The sequence below is a fragment of the Lycorma delicatula genome, chromosome 8 (assembly GCF_047948215.1).
Source record: "Lycorma delicatula isolate Av1 chromosome 8, ASM4794821v1, whole genome shotgun sequence".
In the NCBI taxonomy this organism is placed as follows: Eukaryota; Metazoa; Arthropoda; class Insecta; order Hemiptera; family Fulgoridae; genus Lycorma; species Lycorma delicatula.
In genome coordinates, this window is record NC_134462.1 from 60,059,288 (window position 1) to 60,079,335 (window position 20,048).

Below are 20,048 nucleotides of genomic sequence, written 5' to 3' on the forward strand. Positions count from 1 at the left end.
AAGGCTATTAGCAACATAACTAACAATCACTAGTAGTAGGTTTTTCTAGCCCGAACCTTCAATATGGCATGCAATTCCTCTACCACCGACATTTTTTACCGACTTTTCGAAGAAAAGTACGGTATTTCTTTCAGTCGCATGGTAGGAGTCGAGGGTGAAAATGAGTTTTCTTTACTTTTTGAGGTATGAAGAGTACAAAAATACCATTCATTTAAATTGAGGTTTTCTTATGTATGTATTTATAAGCCTATGTTTAAAATTTTGTGGCTCGGAAATCTCCAAAACTGCTAAAACAATTTCATTGAAATTTAGATATGCTGTATTCCTAGATTTGAGGTTGTGCGTGTAAAAATTTGATGAAGACAGGCTGAATCTTTTTTAAGTTACGCTCAACTTAAGGTCGAAAAAATTTGAGCAGGGCAAGTTAGAAGCGTGGTTAATAATGATTCTGCAAGTTAGAAAGTTCTTTAACTGTGGTGTATATATTGCAATATTGTTCGGAGTATTCAGGTACAGTTACCAACTGAGGTTCATGACGACTGTATATGTGTTTGAGCGGTGCAAAAGGAAACAACATTAAATAACGGAAAGTCGGCCTACTTGAGCAGAACTGCGGAAAATTTTTTTCTAAATTATACATAAATCTTTTAACCGTTAAATAAATTAACAATTAATATAATCCACCTTACCAGCAGGTTAATACATTCTCTAGATCTTTCGAATCAAGTATACAGTATACTAGTAGGACCGGACAATCATGACTATTTTTAAATTTTAACTATGATTTTTTAAACTTTGACTAATGAATTTTTAATTACTGATGATGGCTTCCAAGTAAGCCGAAAGATCTAGAGAACATATCAACTTACTACATTTATTAGTCATTTAACAGAGCCTATTTTTACTACAAACCTAAAAAAACTTCGTTTTCGACACCGAATTTTGTGTTTTAAGTCGGATATTCTAAAACTACTGGGTTATACGGCTAACCATCAAAGATAGTGCTGTACGAGCTGGATTCTTTTCACAGATATTTACAGTCACTGGTTTATAAATTGCGAGAAGAATATTGCTGGTACTGTCTTGAATCGGCAAATTTTGTTAATACCGTATGTGATTAACTCCTAAACCAAATTTATGACCTATGATCTTCAAGAAATTTCCAAGGTCATATGTGTGACCACATATTCCATTGTAAAATTTTCTGCTCTTTTCATTGGTGGGATCAAAAATAGGTAACTCAATTTGAAAAAATTGTATTAACCTTAAAGTAAGGGGAAATTCAAAATCATCATGATGTGTCCCCTCCTATCTGAGTATCCTCGTTTAGGTAATTTTTTTGTATTGTGCGTAGTTTACGAGAAACCCGCATGGGGCGATTAAAATGATACACCTAAAATGAGTCCCATTAACTAATAAGGCTATTAGCAACAAAACTAACAAACACTAGTAGTAGATTTTTCTAGCCCGAACCTTCAATGTGGCATGCAATTCCTATAACACAGAGATTTTTTACCGACTTTTCGAAGAAAAGTACGGTATTACTTTCAGTCGCATGGTAGGAGTCGAGAGTGAAAATGAGTTTTCTTTACGTGTTTTCTTTATGTTTATGTATATATATATATATATATGTACATGATGACGATGATGATCCGAATAAGACGAGATTGGCGCGTAGCTGACGAAATGGAAAATGAGTGTGAATCAGAACAATTACGAAGAGAAGGAGTGATTGCCCACAGGTCTACCTGAATGACATCTACATCCCTCACACGGAGCGGGTACGGTACCTAGCTCTACATTCGTCGCCTGACGTGGAAGGGCCACGCGATAGAAAAGAGGAAACAGCTTAACATCAAGTAAAAGGAACTAAATCGGTTGTTGGGTAGAAACTCACTGTTATCGTTATCTAATAAACTGTTTATCTACAGAATTATCCTTCAACCTATTTGGACGTATGGGATCTAGGTAGGGAGTATGACTAGTAATAGCAATATTGAGATAATTCAAAGATTCCAAAATAAATTGGTGAGGACAATAACAGTGGTGCCGTGGTTTGTTAGGGTAAAAGAAACCCATGACTATCTAGGATTGCCTTCTGTTTAGCGAAGAGATCCAAAACATTAGCTTGCGATACATACGGAAGTTGACAAATATGTAAATTATTCGTCAGTGAATCTGTTGGATAACAGTGATGACATCAGACGACTGGAAGGTTTCCATGTGCTGTACGTGGAAGATATAACCAGAGGAGTGACCTGGAGAAAGAACCTATGAGTGAAAACACAGGATGACTAGTGAACATTACTAGTATTCTAGAAATTATATATATTTCTATTCACCAACGAATATTTGTTTTATCTGTAATGCCGTTTTCACATATAGATAATGATGACATTGTTTTTATTTTTATTTTTTCTAGAGATTTATTTCTAGTGCTATGTTAAGTATTGATCTTTATTTGGACCATTTGTACAAGTGCTTTTCTAATATATTACGCGTCGTACCTTTGTACGCTTTAATAAGGGCTTTCGTCGGAAGCATCTCTTCACGTGTATCATCACTCAAATTTACTTATAGTCTCCTATAAGGTACCCATTGTGTATGCTAACAGATGGACACAAGAAAAATTATTTTCTTTCAGACTTAATTTTATAAAATTAATGTGGTATAGTTAGAATTGTTTTATTTTTTATTTTATCTTTATAAATCAGATATATGTATGTATAGTCTAAATTCTAAAAAAAAAACAAAAAAAAACGGTAAAATACAAAAATAAAATGCTAAAAATATAAATGTATAAATCTTTAAAATTAGATAGTTCAGAAAAGGTGTTGAGAGATTTTATAATCGTTATGAAATATTTTTAATACTTTTACGGGTGTTTCGATAACAGTAAAAGGTTTTGCAATTTCAACATATCAAAATAGAAATATAAAAGTGTTACTTTTATATGTATCGTTATTACTGTACAGTATATGTATAGTTGTGTTACTGTACAGCTATACTGTAGAAATAATAATAGTAGTGGTAAAAGTAATACTAATAATAGGGTGTATTTAAATGTTAAAATGTTATCTCTGTGAACAGAACGCGTTGAATATCATGTCACACCGGTTTTTTCCCCTATTTCTACCACCCTTTCTCACAAACATAACTCTTTCTCAAAATATATTCGGTATACATTTATAACATAGACAGCAGCAAATTGAACTCTATTTATAACAAGGAAATAAACATTACTATGAATTATTTTCATTGTTCATGAATAGTAAATAAATTTTCACTGAAAATTATTCTCGTGAGCAGTAAGCCAAATATGGTACAAAAAAAAACAATGAGAATTAGAACATGGACCCAATACTGTAATTACAGTAATAATATGAGTATGATACGTTACTTTTTATATGTCGAATTTCATGAAACAAAAACGGTTTAGAGTATTGTCTTCATCAACCATTGAACTGGATCAATCTATCGTTTTTGAATACATGGAGTTAAGATTTAATTATAATGAAACTTATTGAACATTGCTTGTGTAACTTTTAAATCATCTACTCGCGCGCGCGCGCGTGTGTATGTGCTTTTTTTTATTTCAGCTATTAAAGGAAAACTACTTATCGGTAATGTTGTGGATCCGTCCCAAGTAAGAGTCCCAGATCTTACAAGGGTTTGCAGAGTGTAGGGGCAGCCGTTACCCGGAAAGAGGATAAGCTATCTTTTTGAGTAGGTTTCTTTGTATAATTCTGCTATTTCTTCAAAGTCGGATGGTTCTTTTTGCAAACTGATCCGTTTCCTTTTTGCTTGAACCATTCTTACCTGTTTTGGATTCAAAGCGGTGTTATTGAAATTTTTGCTAGATATTTGGAAAGAATATACAATCGGTATACTATTTGTATTCCGTATCCGAATACTATTGGTATTCTATACCCGTATTCTAATAGTATACATTGTAGATTCAGTATACTATTGGTATTATCTAATAAGGTAACACACATTTGTCTTGGTTTCCTTTCATACTGGCCTCTACTAACAGATTATTTTTCTTTTTAAGCTACCAATGCAGAAAAATGATGTGGACTTCCTTGTACGTCTATTAAATTGCATATACAAATTTTTGCTGCTCTTCATTTTAACTTATTTCATATGAAAGTGAAGTACGATCCTCCAATTTTTTAATAAAAGTGGGCAGTTCTAAAATTGCTAAAATATTAGTTTTTATTAACATCAAATACAATTATTAATTCAACAATCTTACCTGAAATATGAGTTTAGAGTAAAAGTCCCTTTATTATTATCTTTAACTAAATTGTTTACCAAATAATCCACTAATAAAAAGTGATTATTCTACACATTAAGGTCAAAATTAATATTTGTAACCAGTATGCGGGAGTTCACTAAATGGAATAGTTTAATTATTATTATCTTTTATTTTTACGACACATCAGAAATCTGAAATACACAACAGAAATCTTGGGTGAAAAGTGAAAAAACATTTTCAACAATCACTTTAAGTTGAATACAATTCAAAAATGTATTCTATATTTCTGTCAGATAATTAAACAAAACGATTTTTTTTAAATAAAATAAATATAAATTTTTTATAAGAATTTGCTAAGAATATCAAAAATAATACTATTCTAAATTATAATTTTCAATTAATATTAAATAATCAGACTTTTCACTAAATTTATTAATTTTATTTCATTTTACTTGTAATTTTATTTCACTAATAAAATCACAGGTTAACAATTAAATCTATATATTTAAATTAAAAAAATGTTTAAAAAATTAATAAACATCATCCAAATATTTCATTAATTAAAATTTTAATTTCGATTTCGATTGCAATCAAACAGGGTGGTGCACAAAAACACAAAAAAAAAACAGTGCTAAATCCAAAATTTCAACATCCTACGACTAATGGTTTTTGAGTTTTGTGATATACATACGCTCGTAAGACGTCACGCCAAAACTAGTCAAAATGGATTCAGGGATAGTCAAAATGGATATTTCCATTGAAATATGAAAACCAAAATGTTTCGCGATCACAATAGTTCCTTTACTTTGTAGAAGGAAGTAATAAAGATAATTCTTTGCTCTCTATAAATTTAGAGAACTGTTCATTTCCTTACAGAACAGTCTGTATCTTACCGAATTAACTTAATTATTAGTAAATTTAATAATGAAATTTCCTATCGAGTAAAAATAGGTCTTTTTATCTTTGCTCATTTTTTTTTTCTTTCAATTAGGCAACGGCAATTGAAGTTGTTAACCAATACCGTAACATACAAAAACAAAAGAATTAGCAATTTAGCCTCATTTACTGAAACTTAATGGATACATTCGCATAAAATATCAAATATATTCACATAAAAGTAGGGACATTTAATTCAAAAAAACGTTTACGCATTGTATACATCGATTAAAATATTGAATTTATAAAAGATTAAAACAATTTTATGATTAAGAGAAAATTAATCTTTACTATTTTGGATGATAATTTTAAGTGATTTTTTAAAAGTATTATTTCCTTAATTGAAAACTTAACATAAAATAACTTAACTTAAAATCTTAACTAGAATTCTATACAGAAGAATTGAGAGGAGAGTGGAGGAAGTATTAGGAGAAGACCAATTTGGTTTCAGGAAAAGTATAGGGACAAGGGAAGCAATTTTAGGCCTCAGATTAATAGTAGAAGGAAGATTAAAGAAAAACAAACCAACATACTTGGCGTTTATAGACCTAGAAAAGGCATTCGATAACGTAGACTGGAATAAAATGTTCAGCATTTTAAAAAAATTAGGGTTCAAATACAGAGATAGAAGAACAATTGCTAACATGTACAGGAACCAAACAGCAACAGTAGCAATTGAAGAACATAAGAAAGAAGCCATAATAAGAAAGGGAGTCCGACAAGGATGTTCTCTATCTCCGTTACTTTTTAATCTTTACATGGAACTAGCAGTTAATGATGTTAAAGAACAATTTAGATTCGGAGTAACAGTACAAGGTGAAAAGATAAAGATGCTACGATTTGCTGATGATATAGTAATTTTAGCCGAGAATAAAAAGGACTTAGAAGAAACAATGAACGGCATAGATGAAGTCCTACGCAAGAACTATCGCATGAAAATAAACAAGAACAAAACAAAAGTAATGAAATGTAGTAGAAATAACAAAGATGGACCGCTGAATGTGAAAATAGGAGGAGAAAAGATTATGGAGGTAGAAGAATTTTGTTATTTGGGAAGTAGAATTACTAAAGATGGACGAAGCAGGAGCGATATAAAATGCCGCATAGCACAAGCTAAACGAGCCTTCAGTAAGAAATATAAGTTGTTTACATCAAAAATTAATTTAATTGTCAGGAAAAGATTTTTGAAAGTGTATGTTTGGAGTGTCGCTTTATATGGAAGTGAAACCTGGACAATAGGAGTATCTGAGAAGAAAAGATTAGAAGCTTTTGAAATGTGGTGCTATAGGAGAATGTTAAAAATCAGATGGGTGGATAAAGTGACAAATGAGGAGGTATTGCGGCAAATAGATGAAGAAAGAAGCATTTGGAAAAATATAGTTAAAAGAAGAGACAGACTTATAGGCCACATACTAAGGCATCCTGGAATAGTCGCTTTAATTTTGGAAGGACAGGTAGAAGGGAAAAATTGTATAGGCAGGCCACGTTTGGAATATGTAAAACAAATTGTTAGGGATGTAGGATGTAGAGGGTATACTGAAATGAAACGACTAGCACTAGATAGGAAATCTTGGAGAGCTGCATCAAACCAGTCAAATGACTGAAGACAAAAAAAAAAAAAATTGAAAACTGTATGTTTTTCCTATTGACTTTCAAATGGAAAAATCTTTTTATAAACTCATTCGCATAAACCCTATATTAAGTACTGTATTCATCTATGTATATTTTCATTAAACCTGCCTTAAATCCCCGTAAAAAAGAATAAATTTACTAAGCATAAGTAAAAACTAATATAACGTTTTAGGATATAAAAAATACATAAAAATTCGTTATTAAGAGATGAGATTAAATTTTTGTATGTTGGGTTTGTGAGTTAATAAAACATACAGGCACACGAAAAGAAGTATATTGACATGCATCTATAGATATTTTTTCTTTTCATTTAATTTTCTTATTACTATACAGATTGAAAATTTAAAAATTTAATTTACTTTTTTCTTAACTATTTTGAAAAATTTGAAGAAAATTATTGATTAATAAAAGAAAGGGAAGATTTATAGCGTAAATCTTTCCATATGAAAATTTTTCCGGGCTCTTCAAAAACTATTAAAATATCTTTTTTTAAATTAAGATTTTAAAAGTTATACAACTTTTTTTTATAGAAAAGCTTCATTTGATAAATAAATTTATTAAAAATGGAAAGAATTATATCCACTCTGCATTAATCACTTAAAAAAATGTAAATAATTAATCTATTAATAGAGCACAGTCCTCTAGAGGAAGACAAAAACTGCATTTATATAACAGGTAAATAAAGGTGAAGGATTTAGAAGTAAGATTAGTAGAGATTAAGAGATAACTACAGACCAGAAAAAATAAATAACTAGTTGAATGACCTCTCTCAAAAGAAAACACAATCAAATACAAATAATTAGAACAAATAATAAATCGAGGTTGGTAACCTCTCCTTTTAAAGTCAATTACAAATTATTTATTAAATGTAAAGACCAAATTTTTTACAAAATAAATGACTATTTTTTTCATACAATTAATATGTTTTGAAACACATTCTAAATTACACCGCAATTTTTGGACAAAAGGTAGTTAGAATAGAACTAAGCTTCTTTTGTAATTATCTGTCTTATAAGAACTAGCATAAAAAATTAATGTCTTATTATTACAATTAACTAAGTTATGCTGTGTTTTTTTACAGGGAAGACATTAATCTCGCTGTATTATCGCTTATAGAAAATGGCGAGTTAACAAAATTACTAAATAGATGGTGGTACGATAGAACGGAGTGTAGACATAGTGATAAACAAGTAAGTAAAAGAAAATATTGAATGATTTAAAAGTAATGTAAATAAATTAAAAAATAAAGATAACAGTAAATTTCGTGGAAAATATTGGAAAAGGAAAAACCAAAAACTACTAATTAACAAAATAAAATAAAAAATATGTTACTTAATTTTCACAGAATTATTTAAAACCCGCAACAGCTGTTTCGGTACACAGTATCTTTCTCAGGTGTGACAAACAGAATACTAAAGCTGAACCAACTATTGAGGGTATTTTTAAAAATAATTTTCTGAAAATCAAATGATGCATTTGTTTTTTCTCTTTTGTTAAGGATTATCATCAAGTAACGGCTTCATCCATCGATTATTCAAAACTAATTTTCCTGTAATAACTTGAAATAGTAAATTATTAAAAAATAAAAAGGACAGTGCTAAGCATACACAATGCCCTAAGAGATACTAACTTTTTCTTGAGTTTTTGTAGGATACAGCATTATTTGATAATGCACAACTACCTCGAAGGACGTTTACCCCAAGTAAGTTACAATAAGGACTTGTGATTCTATCTATATCTTTTGATACTATACTGGTCAGGTATTCTTGATGAGTTGGTTGTAAGACCTGTTTTATTCTCATTTTCACGGTGGACCTCCGGACTCTAGAAGGCATCACAGTTGCATCATTTGCGGATGACACGGCAATCCTGGTTGGGAATACTGACCATATCGTAGTTTCTACTAAAATGCAAACTGTATTGGATCTGATTAATGAATGGCTATTTAAATGGATGATGAAGGTTAATCTAAGGTAAATCTACAAATGTTACGTTTGCGATGAGGAGGAATGACTGCCCGTGAATTCAACTGAATGGCGTTTTCATCTCGCATCCTAACAGCGTGCGATATAGGATGTGCATCTAGATGGGGGTGGAGAATTCATATCTAAGAGAAAAGAAAACAGCTTGCCATTAAGTTCAGAGAGATGTACTGATTGCTAAGCAATTATCATTATAGAACAAGCAGTTGTATATGACGATCCTGAAACCGATTTGGACGGACTCCAGCTGTAGAATAAAATAAGTGAGAATAATATTGACATCGTACAGCGATTTCAGAATTATTGATAAATATAACGGAAACGTCGTGGTTTGCGAAATACATTGATATACATGATTATCTAGGAGTGCCAAGCGTTGAAGAGGAGATACGGCGATTCGGTAATAAATCCAAATGACAATGAATGTGAATTGGCTAGCAGTTAACCTTCTCGAAAATATCGTGCACCTGAAGTGGCTGCACATACTGGATTTGTGAGATTTGGGGTTAATCAGCTAAGTTAGTATGTTATGGATCGTCAAAATATTTCGTTCCGTTTCATTTCATTTTGTTGATTCTAATTTTTTTTTTCATTTTCTTTTTGGTTGGTTTCTGATCGGGTTATTTCTTGGTGTTTTTGGTTTTTTGCTGTTTTTTTTTTACGTTCTGGACTTGATTAATGTTCTCTGGACACATCATTGTACGTACTTGTATATTTTTGTAATATATTTACGTGTACTGTATAAGATATGTATAAATATGCATAAATGATTCTATGAGATATTTCAATGGAAACCTCTCTTTGCATGTCATTTATTTTTTGTAATTAAATTTAATTATGGTTCCTGTTAATTGGAACCGATTGTAAATGGAAAAAAACTTTGCTAAAAAAATAAAAAACTTTTAGGATAAAAACTAAAATTCTCATATTGAAAAAGATCAAAGAATAGATTTAGTTTCTAGAGAAAAATTTTAAGGAATTTTTGTGGTTGTTCAAAATAATAAAAATAAGTTTTATTTTCATTATCTATGTATTTTATCACTTTTTTAAAGTGTGGAACTAACTTTACCTTATTAGTTAATTACTGAGGTTATATGATTTTGCATATTTAAATTTTAAAATCTAAGCATGTGCTAAGGAGTACCATTTTATGATTAACTGCCAAATATTTGCGTTTACCATGTGTAAATAAGAGCCGAATTTAATTTTGTTTGTTTACATCAGATTTTGGTGATAGCAAATTGAGTAATTACTCAATTTTAGAAGTAATTACTTTAGTTAAAAATAACAATTTTCACAGTATTTTATATTTCTGCTAGGATTATCATAATTGATATGAGTGTTATTTCTTGTGCCCTTCCTAGCACTGTCACTCCCGAAACGCGTCAACATTCGTATTTGACGCGTTTCAAGGTACCTCCATTTTCAGAACTATTTTTAGCACTGAGTCTTCTTGAGATGGGATCGTCGTATAACTATAATTAAATAATTAAAAAGTAAATTTATTGGACGATCCCAACTTACGAAGACACAGGGCTGAAAGTAGTTTTGAGATTTGAGATTCTCTGAAATGCGTCAACTACGAATATTAGATTGAGAATGGTTACAAAAATAATAAATAACAATGAAATAATAAAGCTGATTTCAAAAAAATTATTTTTTGAGAGAAAAAACACATATTTATTTATATTGTATTTTAAGTAATAGAAATAAACTAATATTTGGCTACAGTAATAATAAAAGTGCTAAAAAAAATTCTCACCTTTAATTGTTTAATTTTCATAAATGAGTTGAAAAACTAAAATTTTAAAAATGTTTAGACCATAAATACAGATTTTTAAAAGAGAAAAATTTACGTAAAATAGATACCTTCTATTACCACACAAGAAGGTTTCTAAACTATGCAAATCGTTTATGGTCAGTTAAACAAGAAATAAACAAATTGAAGCTCAATTTCTCATTTTTATACTGGATTACAAAAAATTTAAGAAGATTCTTTATTATATGCTAAAAGAAAAAATAATGAATTATTGTTTTACCGAAATTAATAATCAGTTACACGTAAAAGCTGATAAAATTATTTCGTAAAAATAAAACGTGACTAATGAAGCGTGATTAAACAGATTGCTTTCAGCTACAGGTTGTGCAGCGAGTGAAGAATCAATCGATGAATAAAGAAGGGGAAATAGGTTAAGGAAACGTAACCCACCGCGATAGGGATTGAAACCTGTTATGGCTTCAACCTTTGTTTGACTGGCTAATAGTTGTCACTTTTTTTTGGCTCTTAATTACCAATCCAGACTTATTTAACTACGGAAAAATTTAATATTTAGAATTCAGTGTTTTAAAAAAATATTTAATCACCATAAAGAACTGTGATTGTAGAAATAATCCAAAATACAGGTTTAAATAAAGAAACGAGTAAATCAGGAATAAAGAAAAAATAACTGTCCTACCGATTAACAAAAGATATTTACAACAAAAACATTTCAATACAAGTCAAAATCAGGCATTACAATACAGTAATCAAACCAGAAGGTCTGTACCCAACATAATGCATCTTCAGTTTCAAATCTAGTGAAATAAATGCAATAGAAAAAAAAAAAAGAAAGAAAATTTTTTTTAAAAATCCTTGGGCCAATGAAATATGTAAACACGAGTACAGATTCAAAAGTAAAATAGATTTTTACGAATAAATTGAAACTAAGAAAATATCAGAGTCCATCAGCAAAAGAAAAGCGAAATTCTTCCGTCACCTTTACAAAATTAATGATAACAAACACACGAAACAAATCTTCAATAGCGTTTACAACATAAAACACGTAAATCGATGGACCTCAGTAGTTCAAAATAACAGTAAAGAAATGAAAATATCTGAAAAATAGCACAAGATAGAGCAATGCTAATAGATTTCATTGATTTTCAAGAGCAGGAGAAAAAACCAAGAACATTTGGTCAGAAGACAAAAATAAATTTGAAGAAGTAAAACTATTGAAAGACAAGGAAAGAAAACTCCCAGGTGAAAGAGAAATGAATGCAAAATATTGCTTCTTCAGTCGGTAGAACTTGAAAAAATGAGAAGAAAAAAATTACAACAACCGGTCAAATTCGCGTTATATTATTATAACGCAAATAAAAATTTAAAATGCGAATAAAAACGTAAAAAATTCTTTTTTTCTGTAAGTAAACAACTGTGAATAAAAGTTTTAGTTAATAAAATTTATGACTTGTAAAATACAACAACATTGATTGGCAGTTAAATTTAATCTTATAAATTGTACTGAATATAAAATTACAGTATGTTTAAGCTAAGTAAATACATCTTTAATTAAATTATTTATTTGATTACTTACTAATTTTATTTTCTAGGATGCATCAAGAAATGAATTATCGTTAAGTAATGTGGCTGGTATTTTCTATATTCTGATCGGAGGATTAATTCTCGCAATGGCAGTGGCTTTACTAGAGTTCTGTTATAAATCTCATACAGAGGCGACAAGAGATAAGGTTTGTAAACCGTTTAAACAATTCTGAATGAATTATTAATAGTACTTAGTTGTTTAATTAAGTTGCGTCAAGTTCAAATTTCTGTAAAAATATTTTACGAGAGTTACCTATCATCAAGGCTGGGAAAATACTTTTTAAATCGTAAATAGAAGCAGACACCTAACCACTTCAGTGTATCAGAATTATGATAAAGTATGCATGATTGCATTTAGCATTTAATCTTCAACGTCTAGTTTATATACATAAATTGTTTTATTATTATTATTATTTAAACTCTTATTATTATTATTATTATTATTTAAATAAATAATAAATAAATAAATTAAACTCTAATAAATACTAAAAATAATAAACTCTAAACTCTAATAACTAAACTAAACTCTAATAAACTCTAAATAAATAAATTAAATAAATTAAACTCTAATTATTATTTAAACTATTTATTATTATTATTTAAACGGAGAATTTTGGTCAATAAATCAAAATAATTACTTTTTTATGTCAAAATAAAACATATTGGTTGTTAGGCAGGAATTCTCACTTGTCGCTGTCCAACAAACTTTTAATATAAAAGGAGATTCTAAAACTGTTTTGGACGTATGACAGCTACGGGGTGCGACGAACAAAAGTTACATTGAGACTACACAACGCTTTCAAAATAAGTTGGTGAGATCCACTGCAGAGGCACCGTGGCTCACGAGAAAAGAAGAAATACATGACTATAGTGAATTACCTTACGTTCACGAAAAGATCAAACGGTTCGGTTCAAAGTATAGGTAGAGGTTAGATAAAATCATGTGAATTTTCTAGCAGTTAATCATCCTAGACAATAACAACAATGTATGTCCTGTAATTGAAACGCTTATATGTGCTGGAACTTACGGGAGTCTGAGTGACTCTTAAAATGGTTCAATACCACATATGTGATGAGCATCTTTCTATACCTTGATGAAGACCCTAGCCACTTTTCATTTATTTCCATAAGCTTATTATATTATTATTTCTTTGTTTTTGTCTATTTTTTAATGCTATAAATTTTTTTGTAAATTTTTCATTAAACCTTGAACTCTTGTATATATGTGGTCTTATTCCATGCGAATGTGATTATATATATATGTATATATATCGGAGTATCTGAGAAGAAAAGGTTAGAAGCTTTTGAAATGTGGTGCTATAGGAGAATGTTAAAAATCAGATGGGTGGATAAAGTGACAAATGAGGAGGTATTGCGGCAGATAGATGAAGAAAGAAGCATTTGGAAAAATATAGTTAAAAGAAGAGACAGACTTATAGGCCACATACTAAGGCATCCTGGAATAGTCGCTTTAATTTTGGAAGGACAGGTAGAAGGGAAAAATTGTGTAGGCAGGCCACGTTTGGAATATGTAAAACAAATTGTTAGGGATGTAGGATGTAGAGGGTATACTGAAATGAAACAACTAGCACTAGATAGGGAATCTTGGAGAGCTGCATCAAACCAGTCAAATGACTGAAGACAAAAAAAAAAAAAAAAAAAAAAAAAAGTATATATATATATATATATATATATATATGAACTTTATATATGTATGTATATACTTTATTTATATCTCTATATATTTGTTTTATCGAAGGTGTTCATTGCAAAACCCTCATCATTACTTACTGTAATTACGATTTACTTGTGTTTCCTTATTCGAAAATTAACGATTGCAAATAAACAAATTGTGAGGAAAATAAGAAAAACAGAATATATTATATGCTCAGTCATCGATTCAATTACCTCCTATGAATTTATTTTACAAAATCACTTTATGTAAAAGGTTTCTCAACCTCTTTTATTTTTCGATAATATTCATTATTTGAGTTTTGAAATTAAAAGAATCCGTATTAAATTTTTAACCTTTTGTTATACAAACATATTAAAATTAAATAAAAATGATAAATATTTTTTTAACCCTAGTAGGAAATTTTATGGTTTTTACTGAAAAGATTTAGGATATTATTTTCTATTGTTCCACATATTTCGGTCAAGGGCAATCTTCTTGTCTAATTTCAAATATTTATTCCACTAGAATTAAATTTTGATGATGTGTATAGAAATGAAAAAGTGACAATTTTATAATTTCACGTAAAATACTGCTTTTTATTTAATATGAAAGAGAATTATAAATAAATTGCTAAGGGATTCTTGATTAACATTCAATTAATAAAATAATACTGCTAATCCATAATAAGTTATACACTTCTAGCACAAAATGGTGAAATAAAAACAAATGTTAGTTTGAGAAATAAAACGTATACGCTAGAGGAACGTTTGAGAAGGGTAGTAAAAGCCTGCTGCCTTCGTTCACGTCCAAATATAATGATATTAGTGAACGAGGTAGTTCCAACGTCAATCGCTGTTATCTAATAATGTGATTCTGATTTAGAGCCTAGATAACCGCATCAAAGAATTGATGTTCACTGATCAACGTAGTAAAATTGATTCGTTTAGTATAGAAAATATAGGTGCAAATTTGATTTATCATAAATGTTATACAATCTTTTTTTTCTAAATAAATAAACGTCAATTACGTACAATTATTAACGTTTAATTGGATTTATATTATTATTTATAATCATTATTATAATTTTATAGAAGCTTTTTATATTATAGAGCAGGTTGGTAAATAAAAGAATGCTTTTCTCGTTGATTTTTTTCTTACCTTTTTGTTAATTTTCATCATATATATATATTTAATTGAAAGCAATTAATTTTACCAATTTTACCGCGTGTTACATCCTTACCTGTTTTACTTGTTGTAATCATTGTGTTTCTCTCCCGATTCATACTTCTCTATTAAAAAGTTAACTAAATTCACCTATCTTAAATTGGCGCATCTCATTAAAAGTTTATCTAAAAATAAATTCGAAATAAGAACTTCTCATTTCGAATTTTATCATCTACCTAATTTTTAACACCTTTGTATAACACGAATAGACTTAATTATTTTTATTTCCGGCCATTTCCTCATGTTATACTATCATAATTTTCTAAACTCTACACATTTTTTTTTTTTTAAGTAACAGTTCCATATTTGATACTAATAGAATTCTTTTCTATATTAAACTTTCATTTTGTTTTGATGTTTTACAACTTTCATCCATTCTTTCTTAGTAATTGTACTTATGCAAATTTATTTTAATTTTGTGGTAATTTTAAATAATTCATTCCCCTATATTATTACTTCGTTCTTTATTATCCTCTCTTCTGTTTCATTTCTGCCTGTGACCTATAGCCATATTTATATATTTATTTATTTTCAAATTAAATTTTATTGTGAGTAATAAATTCATGCCCTTGGTGTTTCTTCATTTGCGTAATTTCTGATTCTGCTCACATGAGCGACTCTTAGCATCTTTATTATCTATTTTGTATAATTAATTTGTCTTGAAATTTATTTCTTATTTCTTTTTGGTTGTAATATGTACAAGTTAAATAAAGACAGATAAACTACATCTATGGTAAACTCATTTCTTTATCTTTCTTTCTTTACCTTTATCTATTCGTATCACAATGAGTCTCTTGTACAGACAGTATTTCATATTGATTTTTTCTACATGTAATTATGAGGTTTTTCAAATACTTTTTAAGCATTTAAAAAATTTATCATTTAATTTAAAAAATCAAATAAACAGAATTTAAGTTAAATTTTAGCAAATGATTTTTATAAAACTAATATTTTAGAGAAAATTTTCATTTATTTAAACAATAACAAACTGATGAAAGAACAAACTAAATTTTATAATGACATTCTACTTCAATTATAAACAATAATTAATGTTTATTGGGTTGACCAAACTGTTTTCAATTCATTTCCATCAACTGTCTCATTTCATATTACCATAACAATTGACTGAATTTTTTTACTCTGACTGTTATTATACTTCTGGTACTGAAGTTTTTATACAATGACAATCAATTATTATGATATAAAACATTTAAACATTTTTGAACCTAACCAAGTACATATTCCTAATGATAGGCGAAGGTCCGAAAGCGCTTGAATAGATGTAACATTTTATAATTGTTGTTAAGTTGTATTTTATACATTATTTATATTTTATAAATAAACCGAAATTAATTTTATTATTTTGGAGTGTATTATTAAAAAAATAAACCTATTTATCTACACAATTTTATTTGTCTCAAGATAGAGCATTAGCTTAATAATGTCTAAATAGTATAATTCTTTGGCGTTTTAATTAAATTTTTAAAAACCTTAATTTACCGGACATTTAAATTTAAGGATAAACTTAAAATACATCAAAATAAAATCAATCTGTGAAAGTTTTAAATTTACGTAAATCAAAATTTAAATCTATTATTGGCGAAAGTCGAAATTTAGTCAACCTGCTGTTTGATAATTAATAACTCAACGTGAAATAGCTGCTACAGTCTTTGTGTTATTACTTAATTTAAATCAATTTTCAGTTACTGTTAGTTTTAGAAAAAAAAAAATATCGTAGAATTTTAAATAATATTACTTCGTAACTTTTTAAATATCCATCATCAGCTACTTTCCTTTCGTTCCTTCCTCTCCTTGACCTATCCCTCGTTTACTTCCTCTTTCTTTATCTACCTCTACTCCTAAACATACCCTCTCTTTTTTTAATTTCAGCTTTCATTGAGACTAACGACTATTTTAAACGTTTTGCTCATTATTTTGGGGTTTTCTCAGATGTTTTCATACGACAACCCGATAACAATATTCATCTATAAATTATGAAATACGTCCACGCTAAGTTCTTTACTTTATACATCGATATTGTCCACTCATAATTCTCACTTATAATTCAATTTTTTCACTCCATTTTTACCGATACATTGCTAAATTTAAAAGTGGAGGATATCATATCTATTATCTACAATAAATCTTACTCTTTAATAAATTTTATAGAAAATATTTATTTTCTTGCTTATTATTATTATAATCTACCCCCAATTTAGTAAAAATTTACCTAATATATAAATCAGCGTAATCGGTTAAAAAAGATAGAAATGCGTGTTGAATAAGATATTGCTTCCATATGCAATATTCTATCTCGGTTGGAATATTTTATACTTAGATGTTTTCTTACCTTTACCAGAATTTTATTTTATCTAGCAAAATGATATATTTGTACGTATTTCTCTTGTAAAGTTTTTCCCCTCTCTCACACATTGGATTCCACAGTGAAGCACAACACAATCCGGGGGAGTGTCCTTTTATAAACCGGATGGATCTTGACTATTAATGCCTGCCTCTAACTCCTAGAGTAGGGTTAACAGGTTCGACTATGTCGTTCCTGTTCCCTAGCAGCCGGGACTCGGTGTTTATACCTTGTTTGCCTATAAGGGTAGAGGAGCCCGAAATCCTCAAGGCGATCCACAGCCAAAATCCAGAATTGGATATGGCGGTCGAGGACTTCTTTCGGGAAACCGAGGTGGTTCGGCAGCTGGGGAGGAAGGAATCCCTGAAGAGCCACTGGGTTCTCGAGACCTCGGCTAAGATCCGGCAGGTCTTAGTAGCCGGTGGAAGATTGTTCTTTGGGTGGATTGCCTGTAGGGTTGTCGACCATATAGAGGTAGCCTGATGCTATAAGTATCATGGCTTTGGGCACACCTCTCTCCGATGCCGTACGCAGAAGGGGATGTGTGGCCACTGTGCCGCTCCGGGTCACAAGGCAACCAATTACCCTGCCAAGTCGTCGCCTGCTAAGTGCGTCGCCTGTACTCAGGTGAAAGGTAGCAATGCTGGACACCGGGTCGGGGGCAGGCAGTGTAAGGCGTACGAGATCACACACTCAAAGGACACCCAAAAGAGCATTCTCGCCGAGACTACGGTCTTTTCTACAAGAGGACGAGAGAGTCTTCGTGCCTCATCACTGCTACCCATCTCTGCATGCACAAACGATTAGCAGCTCAGCAGGGAGCTGTCCCTTATCCTCTCGTTGCCCTAGCAGCCCTATCTTCTGTTGAAGGACCCGTGTGATAAAATCAGATATAGCACGATATTGTACCTCATTCGCCAACATACGGCCCACGATACTCTCCACCATATGTGGCCAAGTAATCAACTCACTCTTGTAGAGTTTATGCATGAAAATACACATTATTTTATTACAGAAATGTGTACATTAATATGTTGCTGTAAACTTTTCTTCTCTGCATTTTTTAGCTCCCGTAACGTGTAAAACATGTGAAGTGCACGAGACACATATCAAAATTGCTTTCTCAAAGAGTAGTGATGTTCATTATGTAGCCAGTCCCAATAGTTAATAAAATAAATATATTACTCATAGGATTGAGGAACTGAAAAATACTTCACTCCTCACTTTTTCCCAGTAAGCCTACAATCATCTATCGCTTGTTATTCTTAAAGATAGGTATATAATTTTTGGTAGTAACTTGTAACTAAAATCAGGCTGATAACAGTCATGACACTTAACATACACAAACAATAGAATAAAGAGTTTTATCGTTGTGTTTTTTTTTAGATTTTGTCCCAATTCTAATTCTATTATTTGATTATATCAATCAGCAAAATTGCTAAAATTTTGTGAAATATATATTCGTTAAACAATAAAATTTATTATAAAGAAATATTTCTTTACAGATGTTATATATTAAAAATAATTAAATCGTAAATAAAAGAGAATGTGGCTCATTATTTATATCTTTACATATAAAACAGGAAACACTCCCTCACAGACTCATTTGCAGTATCTCCCGATTTTTTTTAAGATATTATTTAAATTTCAATAACATCGTAAAAAACCTGTAAAGAAATGAACTATTTTTTTTTCTATTCCTTTCAGTTAAAATGCACATCAATAATTCTTTCCGAGGATGAACTGGATTTTATTACTATTTTTGATAAGATAAATCTACTTGCCTCATTCTAGGATTTAACTAGTATTTTGATAATCGGGTCAGTCTGAAATTATAAATAATAACTAATAAATAATACATTATTTCCCATTTTAATAGCTGCTTTCAATAGCTATTTGTTATAAATAAATGTATTAAACAAGAAGGAAACTTATATCATATACACGGTTCTATTCTAGTGTAGAAAAAGGTCAATTGTACTATCAAATATTTGTCTTAATATGCATGATAATAATAGTAATAATAACAAAATGCTGACTACATTTTCTGCTTAATTAAATCTTATTCTAACTTTTTCAGATACCATTATCAGATGCAATGAAGGCAAAAGCACGAATGACAATTGGAAGCAGAGACTTCGACAATGTAAGAGTAAGTTATAACGGACAATTAACGAAGTAGAAAAAACCATTAAAAATAAAATAAACTGCATTAAGATGCAAGTGCATGGATTAATATAACCTATACCTGAAATCTTCACTTCAAAAACTGTGTAATTTATAACATAATATTAAATGTTATTATTTTTAAATTATTTATTTATTCTAATAATAATATATACCCGTAATCATAAACCATTTCAATTTCTACTTAACGATGCATAAAATCAAAAAAATTAAAAATATTCAACTTTATTCTTATTTAATTTTTCTTAATTTTAACCCATTAAGACTAAAAGTATTTATATTTATTACGTTTTAGATTCTTGTGATGTTTTTATAGACATGACTATTATTTTCTTTTTCCAAGACTTATATATGCGTTTATTAACAAAAATATATTTTTTTTAAATTCTAAAATTTCCATGATTCTAATAAAGCTTAAAATTCAACCC

General features: G+C 29.6%; 1 protein-coding gene across 1 annotated transcript in view; it reads left to right on the top strand.

Moving 5' to 3' along the window:
- The window catches only part of GluRIB (Glutamate receptor IB), a 250,505-nt gene extending 230,883 nt beyond the window's left edge, over positions 1 to 19,622 (top strand). The window contains exons 14-16 of the mRNA XM_075372702.1: positions 7,911 to 8,019; positions 12,181 to 12,318; positions 19,514 to 19,622. Of these exons, the coding sequence (XP_075228817.1) occupies positions 7,911 to 8,019; positions 12,181 to 12,318; positions 19,514 to 19,615 (349 nt within the window). The 3' untranslated portion in view covers positions 19,616 to 19,622. The remainder of the gene's footprint in view (positions 1 to 7,910; positions 8,020 to 12,180; positions 12,319 to 19,513) is intronic.
- The last annotated feature ends 426 nt before the right edge of the window (positions 19,623 to 20,048 follow it).